Below are 21,602 nucleotides of genomic sequence, written 5' to 3' on the forward strand. Positions count from 1 at the left end.
ATGTTTTTATTATCTTTCTGGACATGGACAGTATAACGTTCATACACTTTCAATGGAGGGACAGAAAGCTGTTGGACTAAATCTAAAATATCTTAAACTGTGTGCCGAAGATGAACGGAGGTCTTACGGGTTTGGAACGACATGAGGGAGAGTCATTAATGACATCATTTTCATTTTTGGGTGAACTAACCCTTTAATATAGTCCTAACTGTGCTAAATGTAAGGTAGTCTCGGACTGGCCATCACGAGCAGCTGGGAAAATCCCGGTGGCCTGGCTTTGTCCAGGTTGTTTGTATTTGTCCAGGTTGTTTGTATTTACCTACTTATTCGTTATTACTTTATTTTATTAATTTACATTATACCCTTGGTCAGGGGTGCATTTTACTTGGTAGGCTACAGTACAACCACGAGATCCCAGTTCATTTTCAGTGGGATAGACAGCAGACGGAGGGCAGCTCGAGCTGCAGCGCTTCATGTCAATATATGAAAGATAAAAAGTATTTTGTATATAATGTATATATACAAACATTTAGCATAATTTAGTTAGGTTTTTAGCTCTTGTTTTTAATACAATATTTATACAGTAAAAATGTTTTCTCTAGTGGGCATTGTTCGTTACCACGGCAACCGCTTAAGCTTCCACACTTCATGCGCTTCTCGTTTGCTTAAAATGCCCTTAACCCTTTGAGCGGTACGGTCCCACATATGGGATTTCGAACATTCAACGATGTCACATAATTGCCAGATTCAAACTGTACTTTCACGCTTTGGCTGCGAGACACGGACGAGCGCAGCTCGTCATATATCACAGCTATGCAGTGTTTTCAGCTACATAATATTTAAAAATATTTTAAACTCACGCTCAAAAGGGTTAAATCTAGCACAGTTATTAACTCTGTTCATTACAGTAGAAGAAATATCTTGAAATATCTTGTTTTTCCTTTCGTTTAATAGGTTTATATTTGGACAGAATCTTGTTATAATAGATAGATATAATAGACTAATTGTATGCCTATTGACTAAGACGGCTAATACACTCTCTTTGTTTTTTAATTAATAATAATATTAATAATAATAATAATATTTTTTTAAGTAGGCTACATGCAAAAATAAAATAAAAATAACATTATTAACCGTTATTGTTTTAAATCAAACCGGTTTCGGAAAGTTTATAATTTAAAGGAAGGAACGCTGGAACAGAAACGTTAAAATACAGATTCTGCTCGGAGTGGAACGATTGAATTTTGTTTTTCCATTTTTAAGCCCTGATTCTAAACACATAAAATAATACAAGTCACATTTCACAGAGAACAGATGACATTCATCTCACACGCATCTCACCTGGTGCAGTTTGAGTGACATGCGAATTCCAGGCACAACCACCTTCCTCAGCAGTTCCATGTCAGTAAATATCCATTCATCTCTCACAGATGAGATCCGGAAATCTCCCTTAAACAAGGAATGCAGCCCGTACAGGAACGACTCTAGATTACTGTAAGAACACAAACACAAACCATCAGAATAAACTTGCATACACAAACCGCAAACAGTGTCTTTATAACAAGCTTTTTTGGAAATCTCCAGCAAAATAAAGGATTTTTGCATCCTCACCTGGACATATGGTGAGATGCAGTTCCCAGAGCTCTCCTTCCCAAAACACACAAACCATAACACAACAAAACCAGTGGAGAGTCTTTCTCACTGTCCAGTGGCTGAAAGAAAGAGTGAGAGAGGCCATGGGAATGTAAAATTTGTATACAAACACTTCCATTCAAAAGTTTAGGGTCAGTAAGATTTTTTTTTTTTTTTTTTTTTTTTTTTTTTATAAATAAAGGTATTCATCAAGGATGCATTAAATCAATCAAAAGTGGCTGAAAAAGACGTTTATAATGTTACAAAACACTTCTATTTCAAATAAATGCTGTTCTTTTAAACTTTCTTTTCATCAACGAATCTTGAAAAAAATAAATAAATAAATAAATTAAAAAAAATTAAGCAGCACAATAATTTTCAACACTGATAATGATAAGAAATGTTTCTTGAACACCAAATCAGCATGATATTAGAATGGTTTCTGCAGGATCATGCGACACTGAAGACTGGAGTAATGATGCTGAAAATTCAGCTTTACCGTCACAGGAATAATACTGCTATATATATTGCTGTTTTACTGTATTTTTGATCAAATAAATAGAGCCTTAGTACATTTACATTTAGTCATTTAGCAGACGCTTTTATCCAAAGCGACTTACAAATGAGAGTAGTAGAATCAATTAAATCAACATGAGAACAACAGTGTATAAGTGCTGAGTGAAGTCACAGTTATGTCAGTAAAGTGCTCATAGCGAATTTTTTTTTTTTTTTTTTTTAAATAAATAAATACACAGATAGGAGAAGAATATTAGTCAAGGTAAGTGCTACTACTACTGGGTCAAGTGCTGACGAAAAAGATACGTCTTTAAGCTTAAGAGATACGCCTTAGTAAGCTTAAGAGACTTCTTACTTAAAAAAATATTACTTGTAGATTACTTGAAACTTATCAGCCTTATTCTTCAGCAATATAGTGCAGGTGAGCATGTGTTTACCTTCTCTCTCCGAGAGTTGCAGTACTGGATCCAGCTGAGGTAGACGGAGCAGAAACTGTCTCTGGAGATTCCAGCTAATCTGTGGTCATAGTCTTCATCAATATTGGGGTTAAAGGTTGGATCCAAGTCAACATAGTTTCTCTCTCCGCAGCTCTTCAAGCCCTCCAATAAGGCTTCGTTCGCCAGCCACTCCTCCAGTTTTGGAGACGCGATGACATAGTAAATGATGCCCTACACACATAAATAATAAAGAAATTATTTTAAGCACAATTTCAGAACATTATTTTGTTAAACCTCACCTAGCCAGTTTTGAAACAGAGCAGTATGGTACAGAACAGCGAGATTTGTCTGCTGACCTTAACGTAGTAGGTGGTGAGGATTCGCCGCAGATCAAACACCTGCAGCATAGATGCGGCACTGTTATCGGTGATGCTGTAGCCCTCCAGGGCGTATTTGGTGACCAGAACCTCCCAGGCCAACCAGCGCTGTCCAAACGCAGCGTTAAAGGACAGCAGATGGGGGAGATGACCAGGCTCACAGCAACAACAGCTTTCATCTTCTTCAACTCCCTCTGTTATCGCCTCCACCTCCCTCTGCTGGCAGTACGTCCCTGAGATAGAAATAGAAAAAAAAAAAAGAAATGAGACAGAATATTTCAACTAGAATCATATAATCATTTCAAAATTAATAACTCTTAAAATGTTAAGTTTTTCCCATTGAAATCAAACTTAAAATCCATTTAAACCATGCACCAAAGCCATTTCGAAATTTCATTTTAAATAACCATGTGTGCACTCTTAAACAGGCTGCTTTTTTTCTACTCTGCATTGAAGACTTCTAGATGTAAATTATGGTTAGTTACCTCTCTCCAAATATCAGTAACCACACCCTCAGCAAGTTGATGAATACTGGACAAGCATTGCTACTGTGGTCAGTTATGTTAATGTGCTCATGGTTCTGACATTACTAATGTAATGATTTATGAATGACCTGTTTTTGCGGCTTAATTTCTACAAAACAAGAGGGAGGATTGGGGAGAGAGCTTTGATTGGGGAGAGAGCTTACTCTAGCTTTAAAGGTGCCATCGAACGTTTTTTTTTTGACAAGATGTAATATAAGTCTAAGGTGTCCCCTGAATGTGTCTGTGAAGTTTCAGCTTAAAATACCCCATAGATTTTTTTTAAATAATTTTGGGGCATAATTAGAAACGCGCCGATTCAGGGCTGCTGCCCCTTTAAATGCTCGCGCTCTCCGCCCCCTCCCGAGCTCTCGACTCTATCATTGCATAAGCAAAGTTCACACAGCTAATATAACCCTCAAAATGGATCTTTACAAAGTGTTCATCATGCAGCATGTCTAATCATGTGAGTATAGTATTTATTTGGATGTTTACATTTGATTCTGAATGAGTTTGATAGTGCTCCATGGCTAAAGCTAACATTACACACTGTTGGAGAGATTTATAAAGAATGAAGTTGTTTATGAATTATACAGACTGCAAGTGTTTAAAAATGAAAATAGTGATGGCTCTTGTCTCCGTGAATACAATAAAAAACGATGGTAACTTTAACCACATTTAACAGTACATTAGCAACATGCTAACAAAACATTTAGAAAGACAATTTACAAATATCACTAAAAATATCATGATATCATGGATCATGTCAGTTATTATTGCTCCATCTGCCATTTTTCACTATTGTTCTTGCTTGCTTACCTAGTCTGATGATTCAGCTGTGTACAGATCCTGACGTTACTGGCTGCCCGTGTCTAATGCCTTTCATAATGTTTGGAACATGGGCTGGCATATGCAAATATTGGGGTCGTACATATTAATGATCCTGACTGTTACGTAACAGTCGGTATTATGTTGCGATTTGCCTGTTCTTCGGAGGTCTTTCAAACAAATGAGATTTATATAAGAAGGAGGAAACAATGGAGTTTGAGACTCACTGTATGTCATTTCCATGTACTGAACTCTTGTTATTCAACTATGCCAAGATAAATTAAATTTTCAATTCGATGGCACCTTTAAAAGATTTGGGGTCGGTAAGATTTTTTTTATGTTTTTGAAAGAAGTCTTTTATGCTCACCAAGCTGATTTATTTGAACAAAAGTACAGTAAAAGCAGTAATATTGTGAAATATCATTAAAATTTAAACTATTTTCTCTATTTTAACATATTTCAAAATTCCATTTATTCCTGTGATGGCAGCATCATTACTCCAGTCTTCATGGTCACATGATCCTTCAGAAATCATTCTAATATGCTGATTTGGTACATTTCTTATAATCTCATAATCTCTCTCTTGTCTTTTCCTCTCCTCACCCCTGAACTCAAGTCCTCTGAGCTGGAAGGTGATGAGACCGTTGCCGATCTCGACAAGGTGAACGAGAGCGTTGAGGTAATCAGATGCCAGGATGAAGCAGTCTCCGGTGGTGTAGTTTCCCCAGCGGCCCAGCTGCAGATCTCCACACAGAGAATGCTGCAGGGAACGCGTCAAATGCTCATAGAAGATGGAGTTCAGATTATTATCATCTGAACCTGACAACATGAGAAATGAGATGAGACAATACAGGTTTACACAAATCTATACCTCCAAGGGCAAGAAACTAAATTAAGAATGATTCTACATTTAAAACAGATACTGTAGGTAAACCAGTACCTGGGTTTCTGTCAAGCTGTGAGGCAAGTCTAGTGTTGGAGTGATCGACTCGCTTAGTACTGAAACACAGAAATGAAATCAACAAAGGGCTAAAAAAGGAAAAAGAAATCCGGAGGCGCTGATATACACTGAATGTCTTACTTGTATTCTCTCTCCCAGAAGCGCACAGGTCGTACGTAGGAGCTGATGAAAATGGCACTGCCAAGAAAAGGGTTTAATGGAGTGGAGAACACAGCAGACACAATGGCCTGCACAAACAACATGGCAGAGTCTGGAGGGGGGCGGAGTCAAGGAAAAACAGCAAGAATCACAAAGACACTCGAGTTTGACAAGGCCTGTAAAATATGTTAAATCTGAAACACAGTGTGTGATAAGGATACGTGGCACTGCAAACGGCTGGGCGAAGGCATGGAAGGCAGAGCCCCAGGTAATCTGCCACGGCGCGATGTAGGTATAAACAAACTTCAACTTATAAAAGAGCTCCCATAACTACAAAACAAAATAAATCACACAATTATACAATACAGACTTTGCAAAGTGTCTAAGAAAACAACAACAAATTGGCAATATGTGAGGGATAATGGTCCAGATGTTAATACAATAATGTACAAGATGTATCCACGACTTGACATTAATTGATTTTCCATAGTTACTAGCCACTCAGGATTTTCACTGGCCACAATTCTGACATTGATACCATGGGGAAAATCTGCCATATAGATATTTTTATATTATCTCATAATTTGGCAGCAGGTTTATTAGGCTGCTGTCACTTTAAGACCTGACGCACTGATCCATTATTCTGTTACACATGCGTTTACGTGAATACTCGCCATGACTGGCATTTTGACATTATTTTGTGTGTATTTGACTGTTTAAGCTCAATAAGCAGCAAAAAAGAACTCAATTTAGTACTGAGAGGTGGCTTTATGTGCACATTTTGCCCAAAGTGTGATCACAAAATCTGCAGGAATTAGTAAAATTATGTGCAATACACGCAATCCCACACTAAACTTCAAGCCCAGTAACACAAACAATATTCATCTGGAGCAAATGAAAGGAGTGAGTAAGAGGAGACGGGTTTGTGTGTCAACTCGCTGTCTGGGAGATGAGAGAGTTAGAAAGCGCAGCTGGTATCGTGTGTCTATGCTGCGGAAAATGAGTATTGGAAGCGTTTCAGATATTTCAGTGTCGATATGCTTCAAAAAAATCTGTATTCTTGACAACAGTACATTGCACTTGGTTTATCATTTCAGATGCCTTTTTTAAAAGACTACAATTGAAAAATGTATATATTATATAAATTCAACCCACTAGTATGAGTGACTGCGTTACACGCCACTGCTGAAAATCCACCCGCATTTGGCAGGTTGGTGAGTGTTAATGTCAATCAAAATCAAGTATTTCAGAGAGCTATTTCTTTCTTATCTGATTTATGTTGGTTAGTAATAAATCTACCAATTTGTCTAAAATATTAGGATACAACAACTAACTGAAAGCTACAAGTGTCTTTATTCTTCAACTCTGTACTTCATCAGAGGGCATAGCCTATATCAAACTCCTGAAAGAAGACAAAAATCTATACTATAAGAACTGACCTTGCTGAAAACGATGGACATAATAAAAAGGTCCAGCAGCAATGTCTCGGAGAACTGCTGGTAATCAAACGTGAAGAACAGGACCGTGAAGAGGACAGTGACATACTGATATGTTGGACTACTGAAGGAAGAACGCAGCAGCTTCAGCCCAGCGACAGTTATCACTAGAGCTCCGACTCTGAGAAAGAGAGAGAGAATTGATTGCTTGTAAATGATAGTACAGACAGCATTTAGCTAATACACAATGATCAGATGCACAGTCAATCAGTTATTCAATAAAAAACAACTGTAACACTGAATAAAAAGGACAGAAGACGGGAGGTCAGACAGAAGAGGTAATACTGACTCTGTGTTGAGCTTCTTGGGGCTGGCCAGCTCCTGTGCGCTGCCACTCAGCTCATTAAGCACAATGAGTGGATACAGGATGTTTTTCTCCACAAACAGCAGCCACACATGGGCACGCTCAAACCACATGACATGGGCTGCACCTGCACATAAAACACATGCACATCAGTACAGTTAATGCTAACGGAGTCCCCGGAGAATAAAAGCTATGTCTTTAAACAGCAGCACACAGAATTTAACATCTGTAGTGTGACTCACCCCGGATTTCAAACTGATAGTACTCCCTGGTTTTGAGCAGCGGGTGTGAGAAGCAGTACCAGGGTAACTGCTTCCTCATCTGGGGCAACAGGTAGTGAGTTAACAGCCCTACTGACCCGACCAGACCGTACAGAACATAGCTCAAAAAAGGCTTGAAGAGAAGACAGAGGGACAAGAACAATCAAGAACTGTATATTTATTCTACTTTTGATATTTATCTGTAGTTTGATTATGATACAATATGTATTCTTGGAGTTTGATTTACCTGCAGCTGAACTATGAAGTGCAGTATGATTGTAGTTAGGGATACACTATTTTAATTTTTAATTTATTTATTGGCAAATATTTGATACCAATATTTGATTACAATACCGTTCAAAAGTTTGGGATTGTTTATTTAATGTTTTTGAAAGAAGTATCTTTTGCTCACCAGCTGCATTTATTTGTTCAAAAACTGTAAAACTGTAATATTGTGAAATATTATTACAACTTAAAATAATTGTTTATATATTATAAAATGTCATTTATTCCTTTGATGCAAATCTGTATTTTCAGCATCATTACCTCAGTCTTCAGTGTCACATGATCCTTCAGAAATCATTCTAATATATTGATTTAGTGGTCAAGAAACATTCGTGTTTGTGTGTTTCCTGTGTGTTTATTATCATCAATTAAACAGTTGTGCTGCTTAATATTTTTATGGAAACCATAATACATTAATTCAAAATTCTTGAACAGAAAAACAGCATTTATTTGAAATAAAAATCTTTTGTAACATTATAAATTTCTTTACTGTCACTTTTGATTAATTTAATGCATGCTTGCTGAATAAAAGTAGTGATTTCTTTCAAAAAAATTAAATAAATAAAATGTACTGACTCCAAATTTTTAAACAATAGTGTATGAGCCATATGAGCTAATTTCCCCTTAATTTTGTGTTTACTGTCTTTTAACACTAATTAAAATTAATCTTTAATCTTTAAAAACATTTATAATTTAATAGCACTGTTAAATATTTATCTCAAAATAAATATTATATTTTAATTTTTAGTGTTTTATTTTTAATAAATGTAGACAAAATAATGTCCATGTATCGGTTTTCATCCATAACATGCAAATAATTATAGCCATATTAGTATCACTAATTTTTTATCATTTTATCATTACCTGTAAGGCGATGAAAACAGTGCTGACATGAATGGCGAAATACAGGACAGCAATGACGACACACACGATCACATCTGATTGTAGTCTCTCGTTCTGTAGCCAGAGAGAGAAAGAGAGAGACAGAGGTGCATCATTCAAGACCGAAGAGTCCATGTGTGTTTGTGTCTATGTCTGTGAAATTTATGTATGTATTGCTCACCACAGAGCTGCGCAGTTTCTCTGGTAATGGATCCTGCACTTCAGAAAGGGGATCCTCTGGATTTTTCTCTTTTACATTAGGGAAGACCTTTGACTGCACTAATGAACTATAAATACAGAAGACGAAATTAAAAGTGACAAAATACAAACTAAACACTGCGCAGGCAAACAATAAAAGGTCCTCAATCATCAAATCAAAGCATTCAATGTCTCAAAAAATAAATACTCAAAGACTACTTAAAGGTGCTAAAGAGGATCTTTTTGTCGACTGAGCCAAAAACCAAAGACTGTTGAGTTTTTTAAATGAGCGCATGCGTAAGAACAACCCCCCTCCTTCACAGCTCATTTCAAGGGAACGCCTCCCAAAACTCGTGCACGAGTATTGGAAAACAAGTGTTTACCACCGGCATTCACTGTGTCGTGTTAGTGGATCATTATGTCGGACTCACCACAGGTAACTCATAATCTGCAGTTGTTACTCCTGACAAAAACATTGCATGCGGCGCCTGTGGAGTGTGGAAAGTTACTGGAGCGCGCAGCCGCGCTCGTCTCTCACAAGGAACGTCATGGCAGTGATTGACAAGCCAGAGGGCCAATTGTTTATGCGATGATCGCGTAAACGATTGGCTGATGTTTTTAAGGCCCTACCTCGTGCACAGATGATGTATATTAATATTATTCCTTTCAGTGCACCTAATAAATAGTCTTTTATCAGTTAGTAAAGACGGTTTCAAGTAATATTGCAAAAATGTATAAAACAAAACATCCTCTTTAGCACCTTTAAAGTACTTAAAGCAGGAAAAATGCAAGAATTATTTATCAAAAGCACAAACCCACACACTCGCAGAAAGACTTACATGAGAACTGAGGGGTCACTGCTTTGGCGGCTCAGATGATATGATACAGCAACCAACAGCCCACAAAACACTGAGAAAAGCACAGGAATGTGCTGAGGATCCCACGAGTCCTGAAAACAAACATAATATACAGAGGAATATTAAGTGTGCTTTAACACAGAACAATTCAACATCCCTACAAATACAACTGAAATCCAGAAAGAAATCAAAACAAATGTAGAATGATTCATCACCTTTAGGGCGCCGTAGCAGAACCCATAGAGCATTGCTATGGTGATGACGCTGCGCAGAACACTATAGAGAGCTGAGAGCAGACTGGTGCATGCTGGGAGTGAAGACAGATGTTACAATAAGTCACTAAAACAACATTCGCATCACAAACACAGCAGTTTATGGACTGAAATTAATGTAAATAGACATTAGATTTTACATAATTTGTTAAAGAGATAGTTCACCCAAAAATCAAAATTACCCCATGATTTACTCACCCTCAATCCATCCAAGGCATATATGACTATCTACTTTCAGACAAATACAATTGGAGATATAAGCTATATAAATGGCAGTGAATGGGGGGCCCGATTTTGAGGCAAAAAGTGCATCCATTAATCGTAAAAAGTACTCCACATGGCTCCGGGGGGGTTAATAAAGGCCTTCTGAAGTGAAACAATGGGTTTTTGTGAGAAAAAAAACATCCATATTTAAAACTTTTTAATCTAAAATAAATATCTTCCAGCAGATGACCGTATGCATACTGCGCAAGTTGACTAGTTGCGCCACAAGAGTAACCCGTGAAGCGATGTATGATGCAGGATGTAGGAGTATCTTAAGCTTAGATGCCTCTCGTGGTCCAAACAAATAGGGCTGTGCAACAATCTCAAGCTCCTCTTCTCTTATATCGAAATCCGACATTTCGCTTTAAAATTTCTCGTTTTAGACTTCTTATTTGTGACCGGTGTTTTGTTTTGCTTCATCCTCTGTGCTTCCGCGCTAGTCGTTGCGTCATGCGTCGGGTCAGAGGTTACTCTTCCACCAAAAATCGATGCATACGGCTGTCTGCAGAAAGCTAGTTATTATAGTTCATAAAGTTAAATATGGATATTTTTCTTACAAAAACCCATCGCTTCAGTTCAGAAGGACTTCATTAACCCCCTGGAGCCGTATGGATTATTTTTATGATGGATGGATGCATTTTTTTGGGCTTCAAATTCGCACCCCCCATTCACTGCCATTATAAAGCTTGGAAGAGCCAGGATATTTTTAAATATATCTCTGATTGTGTTCGTCTGAAAGAAGATAGTCATATAATCTAGGATGGCTTGAGGGTGAGTAAATCATGTGATCATTTTTGAGTGAACCAACCCTTTAAGATTGAGTCTTTTAAGAAAGAATCACAATACATATGCTTATTTTTCCCAGTCCTAAAAGTAAAAGTGAGCATATCTGTTACCGTTTCCTCCGAAGGCGTGAATGTCAAGTTGCTCAAGCAGGTACATGACAAAAGTGTTTATCTGAGGCAGCAGCCCAACGAAGAAGATGATGGGAAAGCACAGGGTAAAAACTGGAGTGAGAGAGGAGAAAGAGCGAGATAATGTAAAGCCGGAGTACTTGAGTCCCGTCACATCAGCAGGATTTTCTCTGTACTCAGCTCTGGAATATTTTTCTACTTTCACAGGAAAGCTGAGGAAAAAGCTTACGGCTTGCAGATTTCAATAAAAGAGCAAAACAAGAAAACATTACATATTCATCTACTGGGAATTTACACTCACCAATGAGGAGATCCCGCGCTTGAGACAACAGGATGGAGCTGGTGAGAGCGACTCCATACAGTGACACTGCACTGGAGCTGCTGTTTACACTCCCATAGTGCAACAGCCAGATCAACCCACAGCACAGACAGAAATACACAGGCCTGCTGTAGGCGATGATACGATTATGACCCTGAACACACACAGGAGGGAAAGAAAATCATATCAAATTTGTCATTTACATTTTTCTGTTTGCAAATGTTAAAAAGATTATATTATATTAAATAATTAATATATATAATCATGAATATACACAACTGTTCAAGGGTTTGGGGTCAGTTTGATTTTAATATGTTTAAAAGAAATCTCTTTATGCTCATCAAGACTGTATTTACTTGATCAAAACTACAGCAAAAACAGTAATATTTAGAAATTTTATTACAATTTAAAATAATTCTTCAGTCACATGATCCTTCAGAAATCATTCTAATATGCCGATTTGGTGTTCGATAAACATTTTATTATCATCAATGTTGAAAAATGTTGTGCTGCTTAATATTTTTGTGGAAAGAGTTCAGCATTTATTTAAATACAAATATTTTGTAACATTATAATTGTCTTTACTGTCATCTTTGATCAATTTAATTTCTCCTTGTTGTATAAAAGTATTAATTTCTTAAAAAAAAAAATTATACTGAACTTTTCAAACTTTTGAACAGTAGTGCATTATGTAGAATCTACATGAAATAAGTATATTTTTAATACTATTTGTTTAATGCCATCTTTCTGAACTTAATCTTGGGATGTACAGATTATTCTTATAAATGCACATGTCCCATTAATCACAGAAATTAATGCATTCATTTTCCCTGCACTAATTTATAAGCTTTTGGCTCACACTAATGGAGTGTGTATTACTCACATGTCTGGGTGATGAAGAGTCGGGTTGTACACTCTGATTAAAGGACCAAAAGACAAATCTTCATTAAAAATGATCAGTTAGATCAGTGTGTATTTGAAAAGTGTGAGATTCTCACCTTCAGCAATGAGTATTGGCAACTGGCGATAACGAGGCAGAACTGAAAAACCCAAATGTCAGTGAAGAACCCATGAACTAGCAGCACAGAACCCAGGAAGGCCACGAGAACCGCTAGAGCCACTGAGAGCACATTCTCCAGAACCTCCCGGTTCCTGATAAACACACGCAGCATCATCAGGATATGAGTTGAGACATATCAGTAATACACATTAGTGTGTGTGTGTGTGTGTGTGTGCCTACCTGTCGAACAGGGCCAGTAGTGTGAGTCTGTCAAAGTGCAGCCCGACCCACAGGTATGGCAGCAGCCAGAAGCGGTAGTACTGCTTGGTTTTGAGCGCGTGCGTGTGTGAGTGTGTGTGATTATGCGCGGAGCCCTGGGTGGAGTGCGGCGCCTCCTGCAGGTCAGGACTGCCGTCCACATCGTGCTGTTCCAATAGCTCTGGGTCCATGGACAGCAACCGATTCAGACGCATCTGAGGAAATGAGAACTAAGCCAGGGTGAGTTTACACACACACACACACACAGACTGAGCTCATCGTCTCAACTAGCAGGTGGTCGATGTGACCAAAATCTTACTTCACAAAATGAGAAAATTTATTTCACAATAACACTATATATATCACAAATTAGTTATTTTTGTAATTACAAAATAACAAAGAAGCTAATCACAAACAATAGCACAAATACAATAGAACAAAGATACAAATTAAATAAAGGTTTTCAGGTTCAGTAGGTACTGTATTTAATAGAGTACAGAAAATACCACAGATTGAATAATTTGTAAATATGTAACACAATAAATGTAATGTAAATGTAATGTTCAAATGTAAATTAAAACAATGCATAATCTTCACTGTATGTGTTAAATATAAATTGATTCTTATTAAAAGAAAAGTTTATTAAACTTTTGATTAACTTTTAATTCATGCATAATCTCATACATGTTTTTCTATCCCAGTGGGAACTTCAACCTGAATGCACACTGATTCATTTGGACTCATGTCACATGGGGAAACAAGCTTATAAATAATAGAGAATGTTTTTGTTGTGTTTTTTTTTTTTTTTTGAAAATGTAAAAATGTAGAAAGTTTTCTGTGATGGGTAGGGTTAGTGTAAGGGGATAAAATATACAGTTTGTACAGTATAAAAACCATTACGTCTATGGAGAGTCCCCACAAGGATAGTAAACCAGACGTGTGTGTGTGTGTGTGTGTTCAGGAACACTCACCAGGTCATGAGGGTAAAAACGAACTGAGGTAGAACTGGAGAGGTGAGAGTCTGTTTCCCTGCAGAGAGAGAAAGTCTTTTAGTTCTTGGATATTCAACAATGGATTCTGGGTTCTGGTTGTACATGTGCTGTAACTCACCAGAGGTTGTTGGAGGCTCGTCTGGTTGCAGGTTCAAAGTTCACCAGGGACATGTCACATCCTCCGACCTCATAGAGAGGCGGGGTCAGCTTCCCTGAGTCACACAAACACACAGGAGGTTAGGGGTCACATAACAGACATCATGCAGGGTCACATCGGACACCGCCCCCCTAATAACTACTTGTCTGCACTAAGTTTTCAGAACAATAACACCTCAATCAGGCCAGACTGACACCAACCAAATTAAATCACTCCCATTATAATCAGGAAAGCTGTCTATACTGAAAACCCCCAACTCTTTGTGATTCCTTTCCGGTGTAAAGATTTTAGTTGCACAGTAGCGTTGTCAAAAATATATTTCGATATGTATTGATACTGAAATATCTCAAATGGTTCCAAAACTCCTTTTCTGGAGTATCGATACACCAATAGCAGCTGAGGGAATGCACGGAACCAATATGAAACACATCTGATTTCTTTCTCAAGACTTTATAACCTACCGTATACTGGAATGCTTGTCAAGATGGGGATTTTGAGTTAATTTTGTGTGTGTATGTGTCCGTTGACTCCGTTCAAGCACAAGGAGTCGCAAAACAGAGCTTGATTATGTGTTTGCGCGCCATCTGAAAGGCGCCTCTGTGAGCGTGCGCTCCATTGCAAATCGAGATCTCTTGCCTCTTCTTGCATTTTAATTATTTAGAAACACTTGAGTGTTTTAAATTGGTAAGACTTACAAACATGTGCAAATAATAAACTTTCACTATATAATGGCTAAATGCAGTTAAATCCACGAAACACATGCGTTCTGAAACGTGGGGCCTGGTTCATACGGATCACGGATCAACTATGATCCGTTGCACCTCTAATATATGGCAGTTTTCCCTGTGGTATTGAAAATGGTATCAAATATTGATATTGATATTTGGTAAGAATTTGTAATGTTTTTGAGAGTAACCAAGGCTGCTTTTATTTGATCAAAATAATCTGAATCGAAATCGGGCGCCGGAGGTGCATTTGCACTGTATGTCAGAGCGCTACCCACAAGGCTATTGCTCTTTAAATGTTAAAATGTTCTTAAAATTAGGAGTATGACATTTCAGTTAAAAAGGGGTAGGACCACTGAAAATGTGACACAACAGTATAAGAAATTCTTATATAATATGATTGCAAAAATAAAATTCTAGATGAAAATTAACAACTCTTGTAACAACTAATTTTGTAATTATTGCTTCCATTTCAAGTGATCCGATGACCAGTGGACGGCACTAAATACAGGTGTAAACAGGGTCCAGTGTTTGGACCAATAAAACCACATTCAGACAAAATCAGAAAATGTAAGCCCATAAAAAAATGCGCATGAGTTCATGAAGCATATTCAGTGAGATTAATAACAACGCTAATACCAGGTTTAAACAAGACAAAGAATCATTCCTCTATCCTTCCTGACTGCATGAGCCTTTTAAACAATTAAAAACCCACTACTGTAATTTTATTGTTTTTGTCTATTCAAAAACAAGAGATATTCATAGATACACTGTGTGCAGAATTATTAGGCAAGTTGATTTTCTGATCATATTTTTGTTCCAAGCACATTTTACCAATTCCAATCCACATCAATCTTAATAACTACTATTAATATTGTTTTTAATCATTTATAAGTGATATATAATTGTTCATGAAGGCTGGAAATGAAAAATGCCTTATATTCAGGTGTGCAGAATTATTAGGAAGGTTTGCTTTTACAGGCAAAATGAGCCAAAAAAGAGATTTAACTCAGACTGAAAAGTCAAAAATTATTAAATACTCATGAGAAGGACGCAATACTAATGCAATACTAGAAACTGCAAAGTTAAAGCATGACCAAGGGACAGCAAAATGCTCATTGGGTCAGCGGGGTCATACAAAAACAGGTGGAAAAGATGCCTGGTGGCTTATTTTGCCTGTAAAAGCAAACCTTCCTAATAATTCTGCACACCTGAATATAAGGCTTTTTCATTTCCAGCCTTCATGAACAATTATATATCACTTATAAATGATTAAAAACAATATTAATAGTAGTTATTAAGATTGATGTGGATTGGAATTGGTAAAATGTGCTTGGAAAAAAAATATGATCAGAAAATCAACTTGCCTAATAATTCTGCACACAGTGCATATAGACACACTATTGATCCCGAGAGGAAAATAAGCCAGCAAGTTCCCTGGTCGGAAGCGATCCTTAACCACAGCAGTGAGAGCACTGCATCAATACCTCTAGACCCCCAGGGAAGAGTTTGACTGACCAAAGAAAGACCATGCCACACAAACATGCATACAAAATGTGAAGAAAAGTCAGGATGTTAGCCATATAATCAGTGTAATCCCAAGCATCCGAATGTTTACAAAAATAAAATCACACATATACATGCAGAAAAAAATCAATAAACTGACAAAGATAAATAAAGATCAACTCCCACAGCCAATACAACCTGTCAATCTAATGAAAACCTACAGATGCACATTGACTGAATATTGAATCCAGAAAATGACATGCAAATGGAATTAAGAGACATGATAAGAAACAGCGTGCAGATATGACAAACAGTACATGGTGTGACACACAGCGTGCAAGTGTGAGACACAGGATGCAAATTTAACAGGCAGGTGTGATGGATGACAAGATGATGTGACAGACAGCAGGCAATTTTACGGTGCATACCAAAGTCATCCTGCAGGCTGGTCACGCCCACAGTGGACGCCTTATCCGGACAGCCCTCCAGCTGCGCACTTCCATTCCTGACCAGCAGGGAGGCGCTAGTGCTCAAAACCGTCACCTGAGACGGCGTGCGGGATGGCTGACCTCTGACCTGTGACCCTGAAGCTTGAGATACCTGACTCAGAGCCTCCTGCAGACTGGAGGAGTAGAAATATGCATGATTCGGGGTGAGCAAGAGACTGCGCGTGTGTGACACACATGGATGGGCATTTTGGTCACTTTGTGTACTCTACAAAGAAGTCAACCGAATACTCAGGGAGAAACTGAGTTCATTGCTGTTGACGATGTTGCACACTGCTATTCTTTCAGTGCATTATGTTATTATTATCTATAACTAAAAGTATTTAAAAAAAAATTCTGGTGATTGAAAAAGCTGAAATAAATAAAAAAAATATAAATATTCAATAATAAAAAAAAAATTGTGTCAGCTTCCAAAAATGAATCCCAAAATTAGATTTTGTTGAGAAAAATGTTTTGCAAGGTTAAAAAAAGTATCAGTCATTTTAATATACAAGAACTTGCACCCATGCCTAGAGTGAAAGTAAGTGTGTGTGTTTGTGTATAGAAAGATAAGGTAGATGCTGGAAGGAAGTGCAAGGTCACATTTATAGAGAACAACAGACAGATGGTAGTGATAGACAGGAGAATGGGGGTTCTGGAGGTGTTATGAGAGCTGACAGGAAGTGTAAAATGAGAGGAGTGCTAAACGGGAAGAGAAGAGTATTCCGATTTCACCACCAGAAAAAGCAAGAAAGATTTTGAGGTTCGTGTGTGTGTGTGCGCAAATCTAAATCTAAATCTTTAAATCTAATATTTACTATAAATATATCTATATTTTGCAAGTGACAAAATCATATACATTTATTTGTTGTTGACTAGTCACTCAGGCAACCAACTAGTTTATTAAAAAAAAAAGTGTTGTTTTGCACATTCTTAATATCTACATTGGTTGCCATAGTACTGACAAAAGCAATAGCAAAACAAATGGCATAAGAGAGTTGCTGACTGTCGTTTTGGACAAAGACGATGGAAAACTGGAAAATTGCCGAACTCAGTGCATCACAAGCATTAGAGGCATCACTGTTTAAACATTCATGTAGATAATGTGTCTGTAACGTACACTTGCTTGATCACGTACATGTTAGTGTAATTGAGGGATTTCAGACACAGTCAGACATTACAGTTATACATCCTGAAAAAAATATAAATTTGAAATCAGATCTGACCATATATAACACTTTTCAAACAAACATTCTGAATTGACCATTCAAAATGAAACATTTCATTTCAACCAGAACTGAAACCACATTTACCACCGTTCAAAAGTTTTGAGTCAGTAAGATGTTCTTGAAAGAAGTCTCTTTCAAGGACGCAAGTGTTTTTTGCCAGTTTCAGCCTGACGCAGGTATCATTTTCACGTCCTGCGCCACGTATTTTAAAGGATTAGTCCACTTTTAAATAAACTTTTCCTCATAATTTAGTCACCCCCATGTCATCCAAGATGTCCATGTCTTTCTCTCTTCAGTTGAAAAGAAATTAAAGTTTTTGATGAAAACATTCCAGGATTTTTTTCCATATAGTGGACTTCAATGGGCACCAAACGGTTGAAGGTCAAAATTAGTTTCAGTGCAGCTTCAAATCATTCTACACGATCCCAGATGAGGAATAAGGGTCTTATCTAGAGAAACCATCACTCATTTTCTTAAAAAAAAAAAAATTAAAAATCATATAAGTTTTAACCATAAATGCTCGTCTTGAACTAGCTCTCTTCTTCTTCTCTATTAGAATTCCAGCAGTGTAGACGATACTAAGTGTATTACTGCCCTCCACAGGTCAAAGTTTGAACTAATTTTTATATGCAATATGCTAGTTTAATAACATCTTGGATGACATGGGGGTAAGTAAATTATCAGGAAAAGTTTATTTAAAAGTGGACTAATCCTTTAAATAGCAAATGCACTCAAGCCCATTTATGGGCCCATGGGTGTGCTTTCAACAGAAGAAAGAAACTCTAAAGGTTTGAAACAACTTGAGGGTGAATAAATGATGACAGAATTTTAATTTTTGGGTGAAGTATTCTTTTAATGCATCTTTGGTGAATAAAATTATGAATTTCTTAAAAAAAAAAAATCTTACTGACCCTTAACTTTTGAATGGTAGTTTGGATTAGGTTTGTAAAAACCCCACAGTGTCTTTGCTCTTTGGCCTAAAAACAACTGAACAAAGTTAAGTCAGTTATGCCAAATAAATAAGATTTTTGATGCCTGTCTGTACAAAGCCTGTGAGTGGTTTCAGAGAACTTGACTGGAGAAACCGAGTTAGTTAACTGAAAGCATCATGATCCTTCAAGAGAGACAGACATGCCCTAGGCCTGATGATGAGACAAAGCACTCAAACACTCTCTCTCCATCTGAAGCCATCTATGATGGCAAGGATGGCTGTGTCTGGGGGTTATAGACAGATTTAGCATGTGAGAGAAGGACACAGTGACCGTAACTCTCCAGGATACAGTAGAAGAGGCTCCAGTAGCAACATGTGTATGTGTGTGAGAGTGGGGATGAAGTTAGACACCAAGTAAAGTGGTTTATCAGAACAGGATAAAATAAACCCAAAAAGGCCAAAAAACAGACACTGGGAAAAAATAAACATAACTCATGCAAGAACAAAAATAAGACATGAATTGTACGGAAAAGGCAACATGTAAGAACGTTGGCTTCTGGTACCAGCACTTTGGTACTCGGAGGATGGGTTAAAAGCCCGTAAAGTAGTAAGAAGAGGATAGCAAGCAAACTCAGTATTAAATTTCAAGCAGAGAAGTGTGGAAATGACAGTTAAAGTTGTGTAAGTAAATGAGGAAGGAGAATAATGACGTGGACATCAGAACAGGTGAGCCAAAGCTGTTGTTGAACCAAAACTGGCTGATCACTCCCCGGTTGAGTCGTACCTTAGCGGGGATCCGATGAGAGAGGCAGGGGGTGTGGAGTTACTTCCTGCGTTGTGCCGTCTACGCACTGCTTGCCGACGAAACGTACTACGCTCTCGGCGAAACGTGACTGTGTCGTCGTTCCCTGGGGCTGCCGTAAGAAGAGAAAGGCAGGAGGGAGTGCATCAATAGGGGAGCCACCAAAAATAAGCTTTCATTGAACTAGCAGCATGCAATGCTGCATATAAGCACAAGCTGCACTCTTGCAAGACAAGTGTAGACACAAGAATCAAACACACATTTTCAATGCAAAAAATAAAAATAAATAAAAATAAAAAGCGCAAAGCGTACCCATACCATATTTAATGCAAAATGCAGAGCAAATTGAGTTTAAAAATCATTTTGTTTTTGAATAAGGCTCAAGGAGTTTATATAAAGTAGTATATATATTAGTGCTGTCAAAATTAACACATTAACACATGCAAATTCTTTTTTTTTTTTTACGTTTAACGTGTTAAAAATATTTAACGCATTTAACGGACAAAAACACAAAAGTATGCCAAAATGCCTGCTTGGTCAAGTATTCTCGTAAGCAGAGTTTTAAATGAGTTAAATAAATACTTAAATGTCTGTAAAGAGTTGTGAGGACATCAGATCCATGTAATGTGCATCAGATCTTAAAGTGACAGCAGCCTAATAAACCTGCTTCTGTGATGCCTGTTATTAATGTTAATCAAAGAACAAAAGACAAAGAGAAAATCACTCACTGCTCTTGGCTGAATAACTTTTGTAGCTTCAATAAGGAATAATCTATATTTAATTTATCATTTATGCAGTGAAGACTGAAGTGTTTGATAACTTTTTTTCAAATATTTAAAATATAAGTAACACTTTACAATAAGGTTTCATTAGTTAACAAATTTAGTTAACATTAATAAAGAATGAACAACACTTCTACAGCATTTATTAATCTTAATGTTAATTTCAACATTTACTAATACATTAAAATAAAAAGTTGTATTTGTTAACATTAGTTAATGCACTGTGAACTAACATAAACAAATGACTAACATTAACAAAGATTCATAAATACTGTAACAAACGTACTGCTTATTGTTAGTATATGTTAGTTAATACATCAACTAATGTTAACCAAACTTATTGTGAAGTGTTACCAATATATACAGCCTCGATGTTATTTCCACATTAATTTGGAGATTAAATGTGAAATTATTACGATATAAAAATATATTAAAGACTTTAATGTTAGGTGCGATTAATTAATTACAGAAAAATGTGATTAATTTTTTTAATCGATTGACAACACTAATAACACATTTTTGTTACATATTTTAAAATATTATTTTTTACACTTAATATTTTTGTCATACATCATTATCATAATTACATGTCATCCAAAACCTTGCGAAAGTTTTGCAGAGCATGCAGTCAAATAAGGCAATAATGGAAAAAACATATTAAGGAACCTGCATACAACATATTGTGATTAAATAGAATTAAAATTAATGGTAATGATTTGTTTGCAACCGAACCACCAGTGATAAACACATAGCTAAAACTGCTTTGTCATCTTTCCGCATCCAGGTGGTTAATCGCATTGCCTTTGTAACATTATAAATGCTCTTTGCAAGCAGTTTTGAACATGGACTTTAACTGCAGCACTCCCACTGCAAATGAACTTTGACCTGATCTGATGATTCATCACTGAAAGCAAAACTTTATTACTACAGTAAAACAGTCTAAACAGTCTAAATCTCACACACCCGAAGGGCTGTAAACAAAGGCAGAATGGTTCTCTAGAACAATACTTTTTCTCTGTTCAGACCAGCTAATTTGTAAGACAACAGAAGCATGAGCAAGAACAACATCAGACAATGTTCCATCGAATATGATCCAGTTGCTGTTACAAATAAACAACGCACTTCAGAAACACACAGCTAAAATTTCAAACCCTCTAAGCACTAGAGCAAACATAGGAGAAAAGATATCATATACACAAAACAGACATCTAAACATCACACACTCCTCTATATATTAAACTTTTGTGCTTCCAAACACAAAAACGTGTAGGATG

The 21,602-nt window shown here is 36.9% G+C and overlaps 1 protein-coding gene across 3 annotated transcripts in view; it reads right to left on the reverse strand.

Annotated features, from left to right (window-relative positions):
• Positions 1–21,602, reverse strand: part of pcnx1 (pecanex 1) — a 45,760-nt gene that overhangs the window by 9,689 nt on the left and 14,469 nt on the right. For 2 of the 3 annotated variants that reach the window (XM_067386624.1, XM_067386622.1), the window contains 24 exons: positions 19,529–19,658; positions 16,528–16,721; positions 13,830–13,923; positions 13,691–13,748; positions 12,702–12,949; positions 12,460–12,613; positions 12,345–12,377; positions 11,444–11,615; positions 11,125–11,235; positions 9,908–9,999; positions 9,675–9,784; positions 8,819–8,924; positions 8,620–8,712; positions 7,453–7,603; positions 7,196–7,337; positions 6,850–7,027; positions 5,632–5,740; positions 5,393–5,522; positions 5,252–5,310; positions 4,915–5,130; positions 2,942–3,195; positions 2,586–2,816; positions 1,612–1,712; positions 1,342–1,492 (listed from right to left, as the gene is read on the reverse strand). In XM_067386624.1, coding sequence (XP_067242725.1) covers positions 1,342–1,492; positions 1,612–1,712; positions 2,586–2,816; positions 2,942–3,195; positions 4,915–5,130; positions 5,252–5,310; positions 5,393–5,522; positions 5,632–5,740; positions 6,850–7,027; positions 7,196–7,337; positions 7,453–7,603; positions 8,620–8,712; positions 8,819–8,924; positions 9,675–9,784; positions 9,908–9,999; positions 11,125–11,235; positions 11,444–11,615; positions 12,345–12,377; positions 12,460–12,613; positions 12,702–12,949; positions 13,691–13,748; positions 13,830–13,923; positions 16,528–16,721; positions 19,529–19,658 — 3,317 coding nt within the window. The remainder of the gene's footprint in view (positions 1–1,341; positions 1,493–1,611; positions 1,713–2,585; positions 2,817–2,941; positions 3,196–4,914; positions 5,131–5,251; positions 5,311–5,392; positions 5,523–5,631; positions 5,741–6,849; positions 7,028–7,195; positions 7,338–7,452; positions 7,604–8,619; positions 8,713–8,818; positions 8,925–9,674; positions 9,785–9,907; positions 10,000–11,124; positions 11,236–11,443; positions 11,616–12,344; positions 12,378–12,459; positions 12,614–12,701; positions 12,950–13,690; positions 13,749–13,829; positions 13,924–16,527; positions 16,722–19,528; positions 19,659–21,602) is intronic. The other variant, XM_067386623.1, reaches the window with a different exon arrangement.

This window comes from Chanodichthys erythropterus, chromosome 5 (genome assembly GCF_024489055.1).
Source record: "Chanodichthys erythropterus isolate Z2021 chromosome 5, ASM2448905v1, whole genome shotgun sequence".
NCBI classification, from domain to species: domain Eukaryota; kingdom Metazoa; phylum Chordata; class Actinopteri; order Cypriniformes; family Xenocyprididae; genus Chanodichthys; species Chanodichthys erythropterus.